Here is a 20,917-nt window from a genome sequence, read left to right on the forward strand (position 1 = left end):
TGAGATGACTTTGAAGGGATTTTCTGAAGAGACTCATATTCTCATTGAAGCACAAAACGTGCTTGTCACAGGGGTTGCTTATGGGCGAGGACGTGGTAGGTATGATTTTAGAGAGAAGGATGGTCAAGGAAGGAATGAACAAGGAAGTCGTGGCATATTACCTACACCCAACATTCCTCCCAATCTGCAGAGATAAAGGACGATACCCACTTGTTTTTTTATGCAACAAAAAAGGACACATCAAAGCTAATTGTTGGTTCAACCCCCAAAACAGAGGAAAGCAATCAAAACAAGAAAGGGGACCGATAGTTTGAGGAACAGTGGAGAAGTCAAGGAGTTGTTATTGTTCGCCTTAGCTGAATTAAACTTAAAACAGAATGATCAGGGCACTTGGTATGTTGATTCAGGTGCAACCACTCATGTTACTGGTGATGTTGGTAGGCTCTTAACTCTTATTCCTTATGTTGGTAAAAATAGTATAGTCACTCAGGATGGATCTCACAACCTCATTTCTCACATTGGAAACTCTGTTATTCCTATGTCAAAATCCTCGTTCATTCTTTTGAATGTCATTCATGCCCTTAACATCAAGAAAAATATTGTTTCTGTTTCTAAGCTTGTTGATGATATTAATGCTTCAGTTGATACTCCTTTTTCTGCTCGTGTTAAGGACCTTCACGCGAGGGAAACGTTCACTGAAGGAAAACGACAAGGCAATATGTACGTCTTCCAAGAGAATCATTCTACTCGTCTTCAGCCTGTTGGTTCCACCTTGAAGCTCACCTCACCATCCTCTTCAGTACTTCCTAAGAGTGTCTTTAGTCTTTCCGAATGTATTGAGTTGAATCTTTGGCATGGTCGTCTGGGTCATTGTAGTGTCATTTTATTGAAAAGCTTGTTTCAAACAATCTTATTCTCAAGTCAAGTTTAGGTTTAAGTGTTGATAATAAAAAATGTTCTAGCTGTCTTCAGTGTAAGAGTCATGTTCTTCCATTTAATTCTATTAATAAAAGAGCTTCAAGACCGTTTGAAATTATTTGTTCTGATGTTTGGGTCATGTCCCAGTTTCCTCTATGTCTGGAATTAGATATTATCTCATATTCGTTGATAGCTATTCTCGCTTCATATGGATCTTCTTTATGAAATGAAAATCTGAAACTTTCAAGTTATTTCAGAATTTTCATTCCTTTGTTAAGAATTAATTCTATGAAAATATTCTTTGTTTACAATGTGACGGAGGGGTGAATTCTCCTCAAATGATTTTATTAATTTCCTCCAAACTAATGGAATAAGTAGGCAGGTGTTTTGCCCTCATACACCCTAACAGAATGTGATGGCTGAACGGAAGCATTGCCATATTGTCAAGAGTGTTATGAGTATGATGCATGATAGTTATCTCCCAGTTACCTTCTGAGCAAAAGCATTTCATTCAACAATACATGTCATAAACCGACTGCCCATGAATATCTTGGAAGATAAATCACCCTACTTTTCTTTGTATGGCGTTCATCCAAATTATCATGATTTGCGTGTATTCGGTTGTGTATGTTATGTTCATGTTGACAGTTCAATATGGCATAAGTTTCAGGATAAGGCCTTGAAGTGCAGATTTGTGGTATATGTTGATGATTATAAAGGGTACAGATGTTATGATCCCGTGAGTAAGCGCATCAAAATATCCAAGAATGTTGTCTATGATGAATTAAACTTTGATCATAATGTTAACACTCCTTCTGAAATTGAGGTTTATCATCCCTGGTTGAACTCTGATCTCTTTTCTAGTACTGATGATATTTGTCCTTCAGAATGTGATCAAAGGAACAAGGGAAATATCATGCCTGATGTCACACAAAGGACTCAGGATAGCGTGGAATCACTCTTGCCTCCTGAAAGGTATAAAGGAATTGTTTACTCTCGACGAGAGAATGAGGCGGCTTCTTCTATCTCTAATCAGGAGATGAACTCTTCTGTTTCTGTTCCATCCTTTGTTCCCAAAAGATCTGCTCGCCCTCGACATCTGATTGAAAGGTGGGTTAGTATGAGAATTTCACGATAGACTTCCAACTTTTTTTAACCTCTTTAGATAAGGAAGATCAACCCACAACATTTTATCAAGCAACAAATTCTAAAAGATGGATCGAAGCTATGAATGAAGAAATTGAAACTCTTCATGAATGTGGTACTTGGGATATTGTTTCCAGACCACAAGATCGATCAAAGTGAGTGTATAAGATAAATTACAAGCCAGATGGTACTATTGAGCGATATAAAGCTAGACTGGTTGCAAAAGGCTTCACACAAGAGCAAGGACAAGACTATGATGAGTCCTTCAGTCCGATTGTAAAAATGGGCACCATTAGAATTATATTATCATTAGTTGTTGAGCAACAGTGGACTCTTAGCCAACTAGATCTCAAAATGTGTTTCTATATGGAAATCTAAAAGAGAAAGTATACATGGAGCAGCCCACTGGATATGCAGAAGGAAACTCCAAAGAATACGTGTACAGGTTAAAGAGAGTTATATATGGTTTGAAGCAGGCGTCTCGATCTTGGTTTGACAGTTTTTCTCTTGAAGTAGAGAAATATGGTTTTAGTCGATCTCTTCTTGATCATTCTCTCTTCATATTCAAATGCAAAGATATAGTTACACTATTATTGATATATGTAGATAACATTATCATTACAAGTAATTCCAATGAGCATATTGAGCAGGTCAAAGAGCTTTTGAATCAGAGGTTTAAGATGAAAGACCTTGGTAAACTGCGGTATTTTCTTGGAGTTGAAGTTGACAGGACCAGTGAAGGCATGACACTTACTCAACATAAGTAAACCATTGATGTTCTCAGCAAGGCATGTATGAAATATTGAAAGCCTCTAAGCACACCCAGTGTAATCCATCAGAAACTTAGTTCCCAAGATGGAGAATTGTACGAGGACCCTACAGAATATCGCAGGATAGTAGGGATGCTCCAATATCTCACTTTCACTCGGCCTAATATTCTCTACTCAGTTAATCAGGTATCTCAGTTCATGCATGAGCCGCATATTGGGCATATAGAAGTTGTTAAACGCATTCTTCGATACTTGAAGGGAACTATCGGAGATGGTCTTTTGTATAGAAAGAGTGAGCATGACACGCATGAACTTCTTGCTTACACAGATGCAGATTGGGCCAAAGATTCAGATGAGCGCAAGTCGGTCTCAGGATACTGTGTTTTCATTGGCCTAAATCTAGTCTCCTGGAGCAATAGAAAACAAAAGGCCATTGCCAGGTCGAGTACAGAAGCCAAATATAGATCAATGGCAGCTGCCACAGCCAAAATAATATATATATATATATATATATATATTTATTTATTTTGCCACACCCCCGCACCCAAGGTTTTTGAAAGTGCCACACTCCCGCACTCGCACCCGCACCCGCACCCGCATCCATGTGACATAGGATCCAAGTTAACAACATTAACACTAATGAATGTTAATCTTGGACATGACTGAGTCAAGCTAGGTCAATTCGGGTTGGGTCAGGTCTACCCAACCCCACTTTCATCCCTACACTGCAGGGCGTAAAACATAAATGGACATAATATTTTACCGGTCAAAGCAATTAACTTTTCTAATGCATTTATTGATTACTTATATATAGAGAGAGATAGAGTAATTAATGGGAACCGAGCAGTCCGTTCCTTTGTAGAATTAATTCTCAAGATAAAAGTAACTAAAAATCATGTAGAATTAATTCTTCTTTCATTTTCCATGAAACCCCTTTAAGTAACCATTAGTGGTAACGTCCTTATTTTTTCCATGATGCCTAGGAACATGTATAGACTAGTATTTACCAACCAAACATAAGTTACAAGAAGAAAACACAAGTTACGTTAAAAAATTGGACGAAAACAACCTTGGGTGTGTTGACCGCACCCAGGGTTGTGTTGACTGCACCGGGTGTCGCACGCGCACGCGCACCCGCATCGCGTCCATGCGAGTGCGGCACCTACTTTGCTGAGTTCCCGTGACTTCGCTTGGATCAGACACCTGTTGACAGAAGTAGAAGAATCGATGTCTCGATGCCTTCTCTTATATGATAATCAAAGTGCCATTAACGTGTCTTTTAATCCCATCTACCACAGTCATGCCAAGCATATTGAAATAGATCATCATTTTGTAAGACAGAAAGTTGAAGAGAAGGAAATTGAACCTAAATTTGTTCGGACCACCGATCAAGTTGTTGACTTGTTTACAAAAAGGACTCATCAAGGACAAATTTTGGATGTTAAAAGGCAAGTTGTTCATGGTTCAAAACCATGTACAACTTGAGGGATGGTGAAAAGAAATCGTCAGCCATATCTGGGTTGGGTTTGGATCTCAGATCCAAACCCAACTCAAATTCATTATGTCACATGTTCATTAATGGCTCACTTGTATTTTAGTCTATTGTGTAGAGGGTATTTTAGTACCCTAATATTTGTACTACAAATACTTAAAGAAAAGCAGCACACGTGATCCCCATTTTGAGGGTTTTTCAGCAGCATACGTTCTCCCCTCCATTCTCTCTCTATTCTTGTGGTTGAACCTCAAAACCTTCAATCTCTAACCGGGGGTTGCTAAAAATATGGAGAAAGGTGAACATATTTAGTTGATTCCGGTGAAATTAGATGGAAGCAATTATGCGTATTGGGCTGAGTTTATGATGGCGGTGTTAGAAGGACGTAATCTTAGTGGGGTACCTGGATGGTACAGGTGAGAAGCACAAGCAAGGAATGTTGGAGTATGATAAGTTGATGAAGGAGTGGAGAATGAACAATGCAAGAGTCAAGTCATGGATACTCGGTTCACTAGAACTATGCATTGCAATGAATATTGCTAAATTCCAAGAAGCAAAGGATGCTTGGACCTTCTTGGAACAAGTGCATAAACAAGAAAATTGGGCAAGAGAATATCAACTAATGCAAGAGCTTAGAGCTCTAAAGCAAGAAAACAAGTCCATTGAAAATTTATTTTCTGAAATCCAACAAGTATGGGACTCTCTTGAATTGTTTAGATCAAATGAGAGGTGTGACAAATGAGAGAATTGCAAAGAGTGCGGAGTTGAGCAATAAGGCTAAGGAGAGGATGCATGTGATTGAGTTGTTGATGGCTCTGAGGCATGAGTATGACAAAGTGAGAAGTGACATTCTTCATGTAAGGACCCCAACTAATCCTCATAAAAATAGTGAAAATTTTTCTTTTTTTAAACAATTGTGGAAACACACCCAAGGATCTAGGGTTTCAAAGATTTAATATACCAAATCATAAACAGACTGTGCATTGAATCAAAGAGGAATAATCAACTTTATTAATCAATAAATAATGTCAAATAACTAAAACAATAGTTTCTTGCATTCAGTTGGTATTGCTTTCTTGTTAATTTTGTTAGTTAAGATCTTAATTAGTTAGTAGTTACGTAGATTAGTTAATGCATGTTACTAACCGTTGATTAATTTAGTTTATTTATTTATTTCTTGCTTAGCCGATAATTGTAGTTTAGTCTTAGTTCAGAATAATTAGTTAAATTAAATCTTTATTATCCCTCTTAATTTTATCATCCCTTATTTAGTTAGAATATTTGATTATTGTTTATAATAAGGTAAGTTCCCTTTTGTTTTTCTTATATTACGGGTTCCTATATTGTGCCAGCATAAGGAGGAGGGTGCGCTGAGATGGATACAAAAGAAGAAGAGGATTATAAGCTCCCTGAATTTTGCTAGAGGGCTTGAGCATACTTTAAAATTTTTATTGTTTTTGTTCTCTTTGTTTTTCAATTAGCTTGTAATTAAGAATAGTGTAATTTTTTTTCAGTTATTAATAAAGTCCAGTCAGTGAACTATTTTGCCTAAGTTTTGTTCCTTGAGGAGACGATCTGACTTACTACTCTGCAACGAGTGCAAGAGCTGGTTTAAAATTATTATTTGGTGCGCAGTTCTTGGTTTAAAAATATTGTTTTCAAAATCTTCACCACTGAGTTCAATAACAGTCAACAAATTAACACATATTCAAATATGATAAGTCATCAAATTAATCTTATAGCTAAATCTAATAACAGTCCTCAAAATACATATAATCATATTTGATAATAGACATCAAAATAATACATAGTCAAATCTGATGACAGTCATCAAATACAACATAATCAGATTTGATAACAATCATCAAGAATAACAGTCAAATCTGGTGATAATCATCAAATACAACATAATCAGATCTGATGATAGACATTAAGAATGACACAACCAAATCTGATGACGGTCATCAAATCCAACATAATCAAATTTAATGACAACCATTCAAAAATAGCATAGTCAAATATGATGAAAGTCATCAATATGATACATAGTCAAATTCGATATTCTGATAGCAGTCAACAAAATAACTTGAAATCAGATATGATAACAGACCACAAAATATCACGTAATCAAATCTAACCACAGTCAACAAAATAATAAAAAACCAGATTTGATAACAGTCCACAAAATAACATGTAATCAAATCTAAAAATAGTCATCAAGATAACATAATCAAATTTGATCAGTCAACCAAAATAACTTGCAGTCAAGTTGGCAAACAGTCATCAAACTACATAATCAGATTCGTTGTCTGCCATCAAATACAACATATGTTCGAATCTTATCAGCATCAAGAATAACATATATGGGCAGGCCTAAAAACAGCATAAAAAAAAAGATTTGCCTATGGCAGGTTTGATCAGACTACCCATAATACAGCAAGTCTGATCAGACAACACCCACACACATGGTGGCGATCTAATCAGATTGCACATGCTCAAGCACATCAGCAATCTGATCAAATTGCATAGCATGCGCACGACAATAATCTGATCAGATTGCTCATGCAACACATCGGCAATCTGATCAGATGCTCTCAGTAATAAAAACATATCGGCAAGTTTGATCCAATCAATGCATATCTATCTTCTTTTTTTTAAACATGAACAAGATTCATCAAATACCAAGGTTGATACACACATATATATATGCATATATTCAGCATGCTTGGCTAAAAGAAAAAATAGACTCCATGCATTTATGCATATCGAAAATCAACATAGGTTAACACATGCTTAAACAGGAAAAAATCGATGGCATGCTCATATCAAATAAAAAATACATGAGATCGTAACTTAATACGTATACCTATACATATTTTTTAAACAAATTTCCCTTTCTCATTTAAACTTACACATGAACCAGATTTAAAACTATTTCTTCCCGTAAGAACCTAGAGAGAAACCCGTACCTTAATCGAACGTAGAAAAAGATTAAAAAAATTGACGAATGTAAGTTGAGAAACTTATTTTTTTCCTCTCCCTCTTCTTCTTCTTCTTCTCTTCCCTTTCTTTCTTTTTTCCTCTGTTTTTTTCTTTTCTTTCTTTACCCTTTTTCCTTCTCTCTCTCCCCAACGAGTTTGGGCTCTCAACTCTTTCTCTCTAACTCTCTCCCTAAAATCACGATTCTAGAGAGAGGGCAGACTACCCCTTTTTTATATGCCTTCTAGAATTTTATTATCTTCTTTTCATCCCTTTTTTTTAATTAAATCTTATTTAAAGGGTGATGTTGGGTCTAATGTCTTTACTGCAGATGGTTCTTCCCTTGATATTAAAGTAATTGGCAATTTGCAAAATTCTTCAAAGTTTTTTATACCCAAAATTAGATTTATTCCAAAACTCAATTTAAATTTTCTTTCTGTTTCTCAAATAGTTGATCATGGTTATAAAATCTCCTTCTTATAGAACCAATGTTTGATGCAGGATCTCCAGTCTGGGTTGCAGATTGGAGAAGGCCATAGAGAAGGAGATCTTTACTGCATGGACCAGTAGATTATTCATCAAAATACTCTTTTTTGCAATGTACAAGATATAGATATTGTTTTGTGGCATCAAAGGCTAAGTCATCCTAGCATATCTAAATTATCCAATGTATCACATTTAAAAAAATTTGTAATGAAAATGTTGATTGTACTAATTGTATTCTTGGTAAAATGAAAGTCATTCCCTTTCAAGAAATAACCTTCTTCGCTTCTAAGTCACTTGAATTAATACATTCTAATGTATGGGGTCCTACTCTGTCTCTAAGGGTTGTTATAATTACTATGTGATTTTTGTTGATGAATACTCTCGTTATATTGGATTTATTTAAAAAAAAATTTTGTTGATGACCACTCTGGAACAAAAATGAAGTATATGAAATTTTTTTAAAAATTTATAATTTAGTCCAGAATTTATTTAAAACTAATATTGTTATTTTTTGCTCTAATTCAAGAAAAGAATTATGTCAAATGATTTCAAAAAATATTTGAAAAACAATGGTATTACACACCAAAGATCTTGTGCTTACAGACCTCAACAAAATGGTTTGGCTGAAAGAAAACATAGGCATAGCATAAACTACTCTTCTTAAAGAATTTTGGGTTGAAGTTGCACTTATTGTTGTCTATCTTATAAACAGGATGTCATCTGTAAAGCTTCAAAATATTTCACCCGTTGAAAAACTTTACAAAAATTCTCCTGATTACTTTAGATTGAGAACCTTTGGTTGCAAATGTTTTGTTCTTATAACCAAAAATGACAAATTATCTCTTAGAGTAATTTTATGTGTCTTCCTTAGATATAGTGAAACACAAAAAGGTTTTAGATGCTATGATCTCAAAAATAATAAACTTTATATCTCTAAACATGTGACTTTTTTGGAAAAAGAAAGTTTCTTTGATCAAGATATGCCTAAGAAATCAAGTTATTACTCATTTTTATTTGAATTGCTTCCTAATGATAAGAAAGATTCCTCATGCATGGATATCATGAATAAAGAACCTCAACTAAATACTATTGGTGATGAAAACCATACCATAGATAGTCGTGAACCATCTGTTATGCAGTATAAAAGAAAATGCATTGATAATGGGCCTAATGCTTTAGAAAAATATTTTAACCTCGAGTCTCAGAAATCTAGTTCCATTAGAAGATCCACTAGGGACTCTAAACCTCCAGATAGATTTGTATTCTATGAATCATTTTCTCCTCAGTATAGAGCATGCTTAGCAAAAAAAAAATCCTACTTTGAACCCAATATATACAAACAAGCCAAAGATCATCCTAAATGGATAGATGCAATGAATTATGAGCTTGAATCCTTAGATAAATCTAATACCTAGAGAATAGAGGATTTACCTAAAACAAAGAAATCTATAGGATGTAGGTGGGTATACAAGATAGTGATGGTTCCCTTAAGCGATATATGGCTAGGTTAGTAGCCAAAGGTTATTCTCAAGAATACGGTATAAACTATGATGAAACCTTTTCTCCATTAGCTAGAATTACTTTTGTTAGAACCCTTATAGTTGTTGTTGCCATTAAGAATTGGCACATCTATCAGATAGACATCAAAAATGCTTTTTTAAATGGCGAACTAAAGGAAAAAGTATATATGGATCCTCCACCAGGATATGAGATTCTAGTAGGAAAGGTTCTTCATTTACGTAAAGCCCTATATGGCCTTAAACAGACTCCTAAGGTTTTGTAATGATAGGTTTAATTCTGTTATAGTTAAACCTGGTTTTGTATCCTACTATATTGACGCTGCTATGTTTGTTAAGAAATCTAATACAAGAATTGTTATTCTCTTTCTCCATGTTGACGCCATGATCATCACACAAGAAAATACACAGGGAGTTAGTTTTATTAAAAATGTTTTAAAATAAAATTTTAAAATGATTGATTTAGGCTTTTTGAGATATTTTTTAGGAATTGAGGTTGCTTACTCTGCACGGGAGGCAGATCAGGTCATGCTGAACATGAGCGTTTTTGCTCATGCCGACATCATGGTCGTCTGTTTGCATTTTGGATGAATGCCACGTGGTTTTGTTGACTTTTGAGCTTTTTAAAATGCAAATCGGATGGCCACGATGTCAGCATGAGCAAAAACGCTCATGTTCAGCATGACCTGATCTGCTTCCCGCTGCACGTGGCTATTTTCTAACTCAATCCAAGTTAGTTACTGATATTATCAACAGGTCTGGAATTACAGATGCAAAGAGGGTAGACACCCCTGAAGTGATCAATGTCAAAATGAAGATAGATGATGGCACTCTTTTGGATCATCCCGCTCTTTATCCACAGATGATTGGGTCCCTTAATCATCACCAGACCTAATATTTCACATGTAGTGCATACAACCAGTCAATTTCAGCACTCTCCTACTACCGTGCACATGAGTGTCGTTATGGGTATCATTAGATATTTACAGAATTTTGTGTCAAAGAACTTTTACTATCTTCTTCCTCCCTACTTGAATTAATTGATTATATTGACTCTCATTGGGGAGGAGAACCCAATAATAGACGTTCAACCATTGGTTTTTGTATCTTTATAGGTGACTCGTTGGTGTCTTGAAAGTGCAAGAAGTAGCATAAAGGTTCTTTGTCATTAACTGGAGTTGAATATCGCACCATGGATAACACGACGTCCGAGATTTTATGGTTGAGACGATTATTAGAAGACATGAGAGTGTTGATGAAGTCACCCTTGCGGTTATGCTGTGATCACAAGAGCACCATTTATATAGCTAGCAATCACATATTTCATTAAAGGACTAAGCATATTCAGATGAACTGCCACTATGTTCGTGAAGAATACCTTAAGAAGACTATCATCTTGCCATATGTAGCATCAAAATTTTAATTAGCCGACTTATTCACAAAGTCGCTTCCTTTTCCCTAGTTTCATTTCTTACTTGACAAACTTTTGATGATTACAGTGTAAGTTTGAGGGGGAGTGTTAAATTGTACATATATAGGTGTATAATATGGTTGTATATGCATATATATATATATATATACATATATATATACATATAAATGTATTTTTTTACTTGTGCTTGTACTAGGTAATACCCATTAGGGGTATTGTTGTCATTTCACTTTGTGTAACAGGTTATGCCTATTAGGGGCACTTTAGTATTTTTACTTTTTATTTTCCTATTTTTGTCTTTTTATTTCTACCTAAGGACATAATGGTCCTTAGCCATTAGAGCTGCTGGGACCTCCCCAAAAACTATGTTTTTACTTTTTATTTTCCTATTTCTGTCTTTTTATTTCTAGCTAAGGACATAATGGTTCTTAGCCATTAGAGCTGTTGGGACCTCCCCAACAACCATATGTATCGTCGTTGGGGTGGTTACCAAGGGCTCTATATGGCCTCTCTTCTCTATATAAAGGGGAGTAATCCCCTTCTGTTAGCATGCTTGTTTCAAGCTCTCTTTGGAATACAAATACATATTTTTTATGCTCTTATGTAGCCCATTAGTAGCATTGTGCTTGTATTTGCATCTTGACCCGTAAGTGGTCCTCGGTGGTGTTCCTACTTGTGTATTTTGCAAGCCCCTAAGAGGCATTTCTTTGTATTTCATTATACTTTTGTACCTCCTACCCGTTTTGTTTCTTATGAGTCTTTCTCTGCTACTCACCAAGCCTTTCTTGTCTTAATTCATTTGTAATATGAGCCTAAGTCATATGATGAAGTTGTTGCAAAACCAGAATGGCAACAGATCAATTGTCTATTAAGAAAACAGAAAAATAAATGAAGAATTGCCGTAAACATATCAATTGTCTAAATGAATACCAAGAAAGTGACAGGACAAGAAAACCTACGTAGTATATCATTTAAAAGTTGGAAACCATTTGTCATAAAAGAAAAGGCAGATCTTTTCTTCTCAAGTTTTTCCCTGACATTTTGGTTGATGTTCTCCTATAATATATTGTGGTACATCTGATTCGTGTGTGTAAATCATATTCCCATCTGATAACATCCAGAATTACCTAGTAGGTGTGGTCTATTTGAATGCATTATACCTACTCTTTTAAGTGCTCATACAGAAAGCAAAATAACAAATGTTGCAATTTTTCCACAACCATGAGTTCACACACTTACCCTAAATGAGCACGAGCAATCAATGCAGAAATCAAAGAAAAACTCCAGATCTCAATCAGTTCAAAACCAGCTGCATTTTGTTATGCATAAAAACACACGCATTTCTCTGGAAATGGAAAACCCTACAGAACAAGGTGAAAATGTACCTCTTGCAGGTCAAAATAGAGGACGCTGATCTTGAAAGCCAAGCCCCTGGTAGCCAGGCAGCACGCAGACGCCGTCCGCCCGACGATCCCGAGCACAAGACCGCGGCACCGCCGCATTCCCCGGCACAGCGGCTGGATCGAGCCGAGCCAGCCAGACGACGAGAACCCGTGCTTGACCAGGACGTGCGTCCGGCGGAGGAGGCCAAGGAAGAGGGCCGTGATGGTGTCGGCGACCTCCTCGGCACGGCTGATGTCAACGTGGACAAGGTGGAGGCCGAGATCGGAGGCAAGGGCGGAGTCGACGGAGCGGTCGGAGGAGCCAAGGCAGAGGATGAGCTGCCAGGGCTGGAGGCGGCGCTGGGCGGCGCGGGGGAGGAAGGCGAGGGAGTGAAGGAGGACAGCGGCAGCGGACTCGATGCGGCCGTCGACGAGGCGGTTGAGGCCGATGTGCTCGACGAGGGCAATGCCGGACAGCCCGTCCTGCTCCAGCTCCACGTCCTCCGGGCAGTTGAGGGCGACCACCAGCGGCTGCTCCCGCCCGTTGCTGCTGCCAGCGCCGCCCGCTGCACCGCGCTGCGCTTGCATCGCCCCCAAACAAACACACACGCGGAGAGAAAGAATAAAGAGAAGCGTGGTGCGAGGTCGCTCGCTTGCTCTGGGCAGACGTAGCTGAGCAAGGAGCTGATACAGTGGTCTTCTCCTTCAGAAATGAAGCGTATAATAACAAGCCCATGTGAGAGCGTTACAACTCCCTCCTCTTTCTCTCTCTCTCTCTCTCTCTCTGTGTGTCGCTCCCTCGATATAGATGAGGGTGCAGTGGGTGCACGTGCTGGGCCTGCTGGCTCTGACGCGACCAGGAGGGGCTTGGGGAGGTTGCTGCGGTCCAGGGTCGAGGTAAAAGGTGCCCTGGGAACGGAATACTTCACCATGTGTTTTGCAAATGCTCTCTCTCAAACATAAAATTGCAATTTACCTCTTTTTTTCTTGTGATTTGGTGCCCTGTTGCTTCAGCGTGATGTGGTGACCATCATCATTGCTAGTTTGTGTAGTACACATGGTTTTGTTTGGAGAGACTAGACCAACTATTTTGCATCAAGAATGATGCTTACCTTGTCCTTTGCAGTAGCCAAAGATGACTGAAACAGACACACTCGTCCTGGACGAGAGTGGCCAAGACAAGGTCCGACGTTTTTGTCCTTCCAAAATGGGACATAGGTGTAATGCACCTGTCTCCCACTTTAGCAGGATGGCTGTGTCCTGTGTTTGATGGCCGCTGTGGAATCCACATAGCTGTTGTGTCCCACCAATCAAACCCCCCCCCTCTAGGTACAGTTGGAATGTACTTCTTTGTTTTTTAGAGTTTGAAGTATTGCAGTCCACCCTTCTTCGGGAGGCCAGATCAGGTGCAATCACATTGCACAAAAAGAAATATGCTGCTGCACCTGATCACCCTCTATTTGCTATTGCGCCCCACAGCTCATAGGATGTATGGAAAAGATGAAGGGCACAAAGCTTTTGTGCTATGTGATTGCACCCGATAGGGCCTCGTTCTTAGGGAACTTTCATGGGAACCAAGGCGAATTGCGAATACAAGTACCTTTTTTTCTCCATCCTTCGCCCTAAGTAAACAAACCTCAATAATAATGCAGTATATTTTCTTAAAATAATATATATATATATATATATATATATATATATATATATATATATATCAACACCTAAAATAAGGTTCAAAAGATAAGAGTGGATGCACATATTGTAATACATCGGAAAATTCAGACAAACTGCACAAATTCTAACTAGGGGAGAAACTGGGCCGGCTTGGGCCAAGTTTTCTCAGACCTAATCCTGAGACGGGTTTAAACTTTAGGCTCGGACCCTACTCAATCTGAATTTGATTTGAGTTTGGGACTGAAAATGATTAAATTTGCAGACACGCATGGATTATCAAATCTGAGTATTAACCAGGTTGGGTTATAAACCAGTCAGTTTGTTTGTTTGTTTTTTGAAAGGCAAGCTGGGGTTAGGCAGACCCCTACCAGTTATACAACTATACCATTGGGTTTTGAACCTGCAACTTCCCAACATAAGATGACGTGCACTAGCTGCTCCTACCAGACAAGCGGAGCCCCCGTTGGTAAACCAGTGAGCTTTTACTCAGACTCGTTTATTTCTGGACATGAACTAGGTTGGGTCTTTATATGTTCGTGCGCAAAGCAGGTCGGGTCCATAATGGTTTTGGTTGATAAAGATCTTGTAAAGAACGAGCTTAATTAAGGGTATGAAATGAATTAGGTTCAAACTTGATACCATAGATTAAAAAACTAAAATCAAGTAATCATGAATTCAAAAAAAATGACATTTCACAAGTTTTCATATTGCTTGAATTCAAATCCCCATCCAATGGTACATATCAAAGCATATATCAGTTTGAAACAGGCCAAATTCAAATTATACTTAATCCAAAACAAATCCATGTTCTCATCAAAATGTTTTTTTTTTTTTTGAAAGGCAAGCTGGGGTTAGGCAGACCCCTACCAGTTATTACAAGAAGAAGTATATATTCAATTCATACTGAAGGAAACCAATCTGGTGGTTTAACCTTCCAGCATCAATCACTACCCAGGACCTCTAATTTTTAAAGATGGACAGGCACATAAATAAATTCTTTAGGGACCAAATACATTGAACTTTATCAAACTTCATGAACAAATTAACTATTTCTTGATGGATCTACCATCCCATTTTGATAAACTTTCCCTCTGAATTCCTCACTGAGTACCCAACACTCCAAACCTGATCAAACCTATTGAAGACCGATAACTACCAGTTTAAGAATATAGGATGATTCGAGCCCCTCACAATGCAAAGAATGTTTTAGAACGAGAAACTCAAAAGATAAAACAAATCCAAGTAGGCTTTGATCATGACACCACTCCTAGCCATTGATAGCCATACTGAGGTTAGTTGGTAAGCAGAAGACCCGGGTCCATAAAGGATCCGTTTGGATTCATTTTAGATTTTACATTTCTTTTTTGGATCTTTGTTCTTAGATATTGGATCATTATATGTGATCCATATTGTTAGGATAAGTTATGTTTTTGTTGAAGTTATCTGAATAAGTTAATTAATTCAGTTATAATTAGGAAACTATCATCTATAAAAAGTCAAAAAATGTAGGAAGTTATTCCGAGTTGTGAGTAGAGTTGGATTCCTGAAATTGTTATTTTCAGTTTATTTCAGTCATTTCTTGTTTTTGGTTCATTTTTTGCATTTTCCTACAATTTCTCTATAGTCCTTGTTATTTACTTGATTTATTTATTATTTTTCTAGATAATTTGTAGTTGGGTAAAATTTTCTCATAAACCAAACTCACGATTTACAACAATTTGGTGTAAAAGCATAGTAGAAGACCTTGGACCATAAAAGATCCGTTCTGATCCATTTTAGATTTTAGATTTCTTTTTTGAATCTTTGTGCTTAGATATTGGATCATTATGTTTGATCCATATTGTTAGGATAAGTTTTATCTTTTTAAAAGTTATCTAAATAAGTTAATCAATTTTATTGTAATTAAGAAAACTCTCATCTATAAAAAGATGAGAGATCTATAAGGTTATTCAGAGTTGAGTTGAATTCTTGAGATAGTTATTTCCATTTTATTTGGTTTATTTCTTGCTTTTTCGTTAAATTTTTTGTAATTTCTTGCTATTTCCATATTGATTTTCCTTTTTCCTAAATAATTCATAATTGGGTAGAATGTTCTCGTAAATTAGCCTTTCGATTTACATCAGTTGGTATCAGAGGGAGAGATCAATCCCTCAATTTCTTCGAGGAACGATTTTGTCTCATCACGAGGATAAATGGGTGGTCAATGTGACGACACCACCACCACATAACCGGCAGAACCTCCTCACTTCTTTCACACCTCCACCTTACACTCCCTATTCTTCCCCTCCGCCCCCGCCATCCTTCCCCTTGCCTTTGCCATTTCACCCAAGCCACAATGAACGACAAATTGGCCAGGACCCACCTGGCTGGTGGCCGCCAGCTGTGGCCTGGCCGGTGGATGCCCGCCATTCTGTCTCAACCCATGCCATCCCATTTTCTCCTCCATCCCCCTTTCTTCCTTCTCCCCCACTAACCACCACCTATCCCAGGCCATCAGCACTCCTTCCACCACCACCACCGCCACCTCCTTCATTTTCCTCTTATCCACGCACGCTTGCCACCATCCTTGTTGAGACCCACCTTACCTCTGTCGAACCCCACCTAAACCCGACGTGGAAGTGGCATTCCATCGGCTAGCATTTGGCCGATCATCTATCGTTGGTCAGGCCAGGCCAACAGGACCCCAACCCATTGACTAGGACCCCTCGGCTAGCCTCTACTATGGTGGAGACAATGGGTGGGTTCCAAAACCCTACTACCTCAACCCTCCACCCCTCTTCCAAACATATCGAGGGTGGAAAATGAGGTTTTGAAACTAGTTTGTATAAGAATCAGTTCCCTTCCTCTTCTCATTATTTTCCTTGTGTTGAATCAGACGAAATTGGTTTGATGCCCAAGCAGACAGCTTATCAAGCCCACAATCAGCCTCCTTCAGTTTTAAACTTAGATCAGACCAAAAATGAATGTACATATCCCAAGATCCAAGATCCTACCAAGGCACAACACAAGCAAATAATGGATCCAGATACATGTGTGGCCATTGAAGATACGATGACAGGGATTGAAACTTGTCTAACTGAGATCCAATGCTTCTTCATATTTTAAGGGTTCAAGTCCATACAATAATACACAGAAATTTCATCGAGTGATATTGAAGCGGATTATCAAGTTTTTTAAAATACTTGAATTTAGTGTATCAAAAAAATGAGTATCATCACAACCACTTATTTTGAGCAAGCTATTCAACGTGCCTTAGATATTGAAACAGAACCGAATATTAATAAGAAATAGCTTTCGGACCTCCCTCAGCCTACTCAAACCCAAGTAAATGAAACTCAATCTCGGCATCCTTCCCTTAGCACCTATCTGAGACATTTTTCAAGGCGCAGATCAAATTCAAGAAGACTTGGATCCAAACTCATGTCTTGAATCCAAACATCTTATATTGGATCCTTTTAAACCCACTTTGGACCCTTATATCTTCATCCCTAAAAACCTTAAAATCGACCTAATCCGAGCTTGTTAAATCTAATCCCAGAGCCTTGTCATGTCCAATTTTCTAACCAAATTCAAACTCATCCCAAACCCATATTACCAAACACAAGATCGTTCTAAACTTTCATCTTGCCTAAATCAAATCAATATGGACTTCCACAAATAGCTATGGATGAGGCTCCTTAAGAGTGAATCCAATTTTTGTCTCAGGCATTTGCTAAAGATCCTTTTGACCAGTTTTACTTTGGAGATGTCTTCCATGACTTTTGTTCGTTTGAAAAGAATGTTTCTGGGTCCATAAAGGTATGTTTGATGGCTTGTTCAAGATTGGACAAAATGAACAAAAAACATGGAACAGAACATTGGTTTTGTTCGTTCCATAACAACTTTTTTAAGTCCAATGTTTGTTTGAACCATACTCAGATGTTATGTTTCAAATGTTTGTTGTTTGATGAAGATGTGAGGACAACTTGAACAGTCATGGATAATGGGTCGAATTACTTCATTTTGGATCGTATAACCCGATACGTCCACCATTTTACATGGTTTAACAAGTTTTTTATGATTTTTTGCCTGGATATGGATCCAATTACAAATTTATGTCTAAAATCATGAATTTTTGCTCTGAATATGGATTTGAAATTGAATTTTTGCCCCGAATATGGATCTCGAATTGAATTTTTGCCCCAAATATGAATTTTTGCTCCAAATATGAATCTCAAATTGGATTTTTGCCCCGAATATGAATTTTTGCCCTGAATATGGATATCAAATTAGATTTTTTTTCCCAAATATGAATCTTTGCACCAAAAACTTAGGGTTTCTGCCTTCTTCCTCTTTTGGGTCATGATCCGAGAGAGAACGACCCAAATCCGAGCGCGACCCTGCCCGAGTCGATCAACACAGAGACATTGATGTAGAAGAACTAAAACAAAATAGATTATATATACATATATATATATATATATATATATATATATATATTAACAAGGGATAATGTCAAATTTTTAACCCCCGTTCAAACATGAGACCCTTTGATTATCATGGTGAAAAAAGAAATCTTCCACCGCACCTGGAAAAATCATGATGAAGAACACCTACATGGGGAGTATAATCATTGCAAATTACTTGCTACTCATTTTGAAAAACAAACCAATTGTATTCTAGAAATGAAGGAACCAAAATTAGAACCACTACCAATTTCGTTCAAGAAGTAATCAAAACAAACCAACTCTATTTAATCAATTACAAACCTTTTGATCGCAATAGGCCACACTTGGCCAATTTACAATACAATTACGAACTCAAAAACAAATTATCGAACACTTTACAAACTTGGCAACAAATAGAAAATACAGGACATACTTATTCTGAACCCGACTTTGACACAACAAAAGTACATAAAAAACAAAGAATCTCTTAGCACAAATTTGTACACAGTGAGTTTGTACTAAAGATATCACACTAACCAAAAGTCAGCCAAAAAGCACAATCTAATCCTTATCTGCACACACACAAAGTACGCCAAAAAATATAACTATGTTTTATTCCAGTACTGGACAGTTTATCATAAATCACTTAAACAAGTTGCAAAACGGCAAAAATTTTCCCACAACAACCTGGTCCAAACACAAAGTTACCATACTATGATCGTTTCCATGATCAGATAAAAGTAAAAAATAAGAATATCCCTTCATGTGCCAGCATCATAAATATTTTCTGTCAAAGCTTGTGCATCCATGTACTGTAAATAAATCCAAAGATACTATGTATATGTAGAATATCCCTTCATGTGTTTGCCCCCACATAGACTGATGCATACAAACCCCACGTAGACTAATAGAGAATCTTCATGTGACTATACAGGGTGAACATGTCTGTACCATTTGACTCAAATACGAGTCCCTTGACTCAATGAATTATTTTAATCTTGAAAACAGCTTGTGCTACTGCACTGTAATAAATAAAGAACAAATGACACAATGTAACATGCTTTCCTAAACCAACTGCATGTCCATTTAGGTCAGTTTGCGATTCAGATGTGGACACCTCTTTCTTCTTTTTCTGCTTCTGGACTTTTCTAACACGAGACTCAATGTAAACCAACTGATTCAATGCCACATGACTTACAACAAAAAAGAATCTGCTAAGTTTTGTAACTTGAACAACAGATATTGAATTATAGCCACTTTAACTCATGCTTTCAGCATGATTTCCATTATCACCTCCATTGCAGCCAAAAACAGAATTATAAGCCTTTTTCACCATTTCAGCAGCTAAAATCTCAAGTCTCTGACAAATGGAATATATAGCAGTGATGACTTTTTCTGCAGAACTCCGCCTGGGTATAACTGTTTAGTTATACACTGTCGGTCCCAAGCCCGGATAAAGGAGGAGGGTTGCGGTAGACCTGTGACAGCCAGCATAAAAACTTAGTCATACCCTATGAATATGAACCAATATGAGAATTTCGTTGGGGGTGTTCCCTACTGAGCGACGCGTTGTACTCTATAGGCCCGAAGGCAGTAATAAATGGGCAAGGGTTGCTAGGTCGTCGCCCGAAAGCGACGCGTCACACCGGCGCCCGGGTGTGGTGTCAAATAGGCAAGGGTTCCCTCACTTTGTTGGACGGGTGGGGGTAAAGAAATTAGTCCAAGACCATAAGCTTAGGTTAGCCTCTTGGAACATAGGGTCTTTAACTGGTAAGTTGGTAGAGTTAGTAGATGTTATGTATAGGAGAAATATTGATATTTTATGTCTACAAGAGACCAAATGGGTAGGTGAGAAAGCAAAAGTGATAGAACCTTGGGGATATAAGATTTGGTATACAGGAATAAATAGGAATAGGAATGAAGTAGGGATTGTTATGAATCGTGAGTTTATAGATAATGTAGTTGAGGTCCGTAGGAAGGGTGATAGGATTTTACTTATTAAATTAGTATTAGGTACAAATATTATTAATATTATTAGTGTTTATGCTCCTCAAGTAGGTTTAGATGATTTCATTAAGCGTCAATTTTGGGAAGATTTAGATAGAGTAGTACAAGGGATATCTTATGGAGAAAGGCTTTTTATCGGCGGTGACCTTAATGAGCATGTAGGCATTAGTAGGGATGGTTTTGAGAGTATCCATGGAGGCTATGGTATAGGAGAAAGAAACGAAAGTGGAGAAAGGATTTTAAATTTTGGTTTGTCCTATGATATGATCTTAACAAACACTTGGTTTAGGAAGAGGGAGTCTCACTTAGTAACATTTAAAAGTGGGGTTAATACGAGTCAGATAGATTTTTTCCTACTTAGAAAGAGAGATAGAGGTTGTTGCATCGATTGTAAGGTTATACCGGGAGAAAGTGTAGTTACACAACATAGAGTCTTAATTTTAGATCTTAGAATTAGACAATGCCGCAAAAGGGATATATATAGGATAGATCCTAGAATTAAGTGGTGGGCACTGAAAGGAGCTAAACAATGAATGTTTGTAGAGCAGGTAGTTAAGGAAGCTGATTGGTGTCTCGAGGATGATTCAGAATCAATGTGGAATAAGATAGCGGGTGGCATGAGAAAGGTGGCTAAGGAGGTATTGGGTGAGTCTAAAGGCGGTGCACCGCTAGGTAAGGATACATCGT

At 37.5% G+C, this 20,917-nt stretch overlaps 1 protein-coding gene across 1 annotated transcript in view; it reads right to left on the reverse strand.

Moving 5' to 3' along the window:
• Window positions 1-20,917, reverse strand: part of LOC149835818 (C-terminal binding protein AN-like) — an 84,068-nt gene that overhangs the window by 52,013 nt on the left and 11,138 nt on the right. Inside the window, exon 5 of the mRNA XM_090009658.1 lies at window positions 12,126-12,825. Within this exon, the coding sequence (XP_089865784.1) occupies window positions 12,126-12,825 (700 nt within the window). The remainder of the gene's footprint in view (window positions 1-12,125; window positions 12,826-20,917) is intronic.

Source organism: Nuphar pumila, chromosome 6 (assembly GCF_984573655.1).
Source record: "Nuphar pumila chromosome 6, dmNupPumi1.hap1.1, whole genome shotgun sequence".
Classification (NCBI taxonomy): Eukaryota; Viridiplantae; Streptophyta; class Magnoliopsida; order Nymphaeales; family Nymphaeaceae; genus Nuphar; species Nuphar pumila.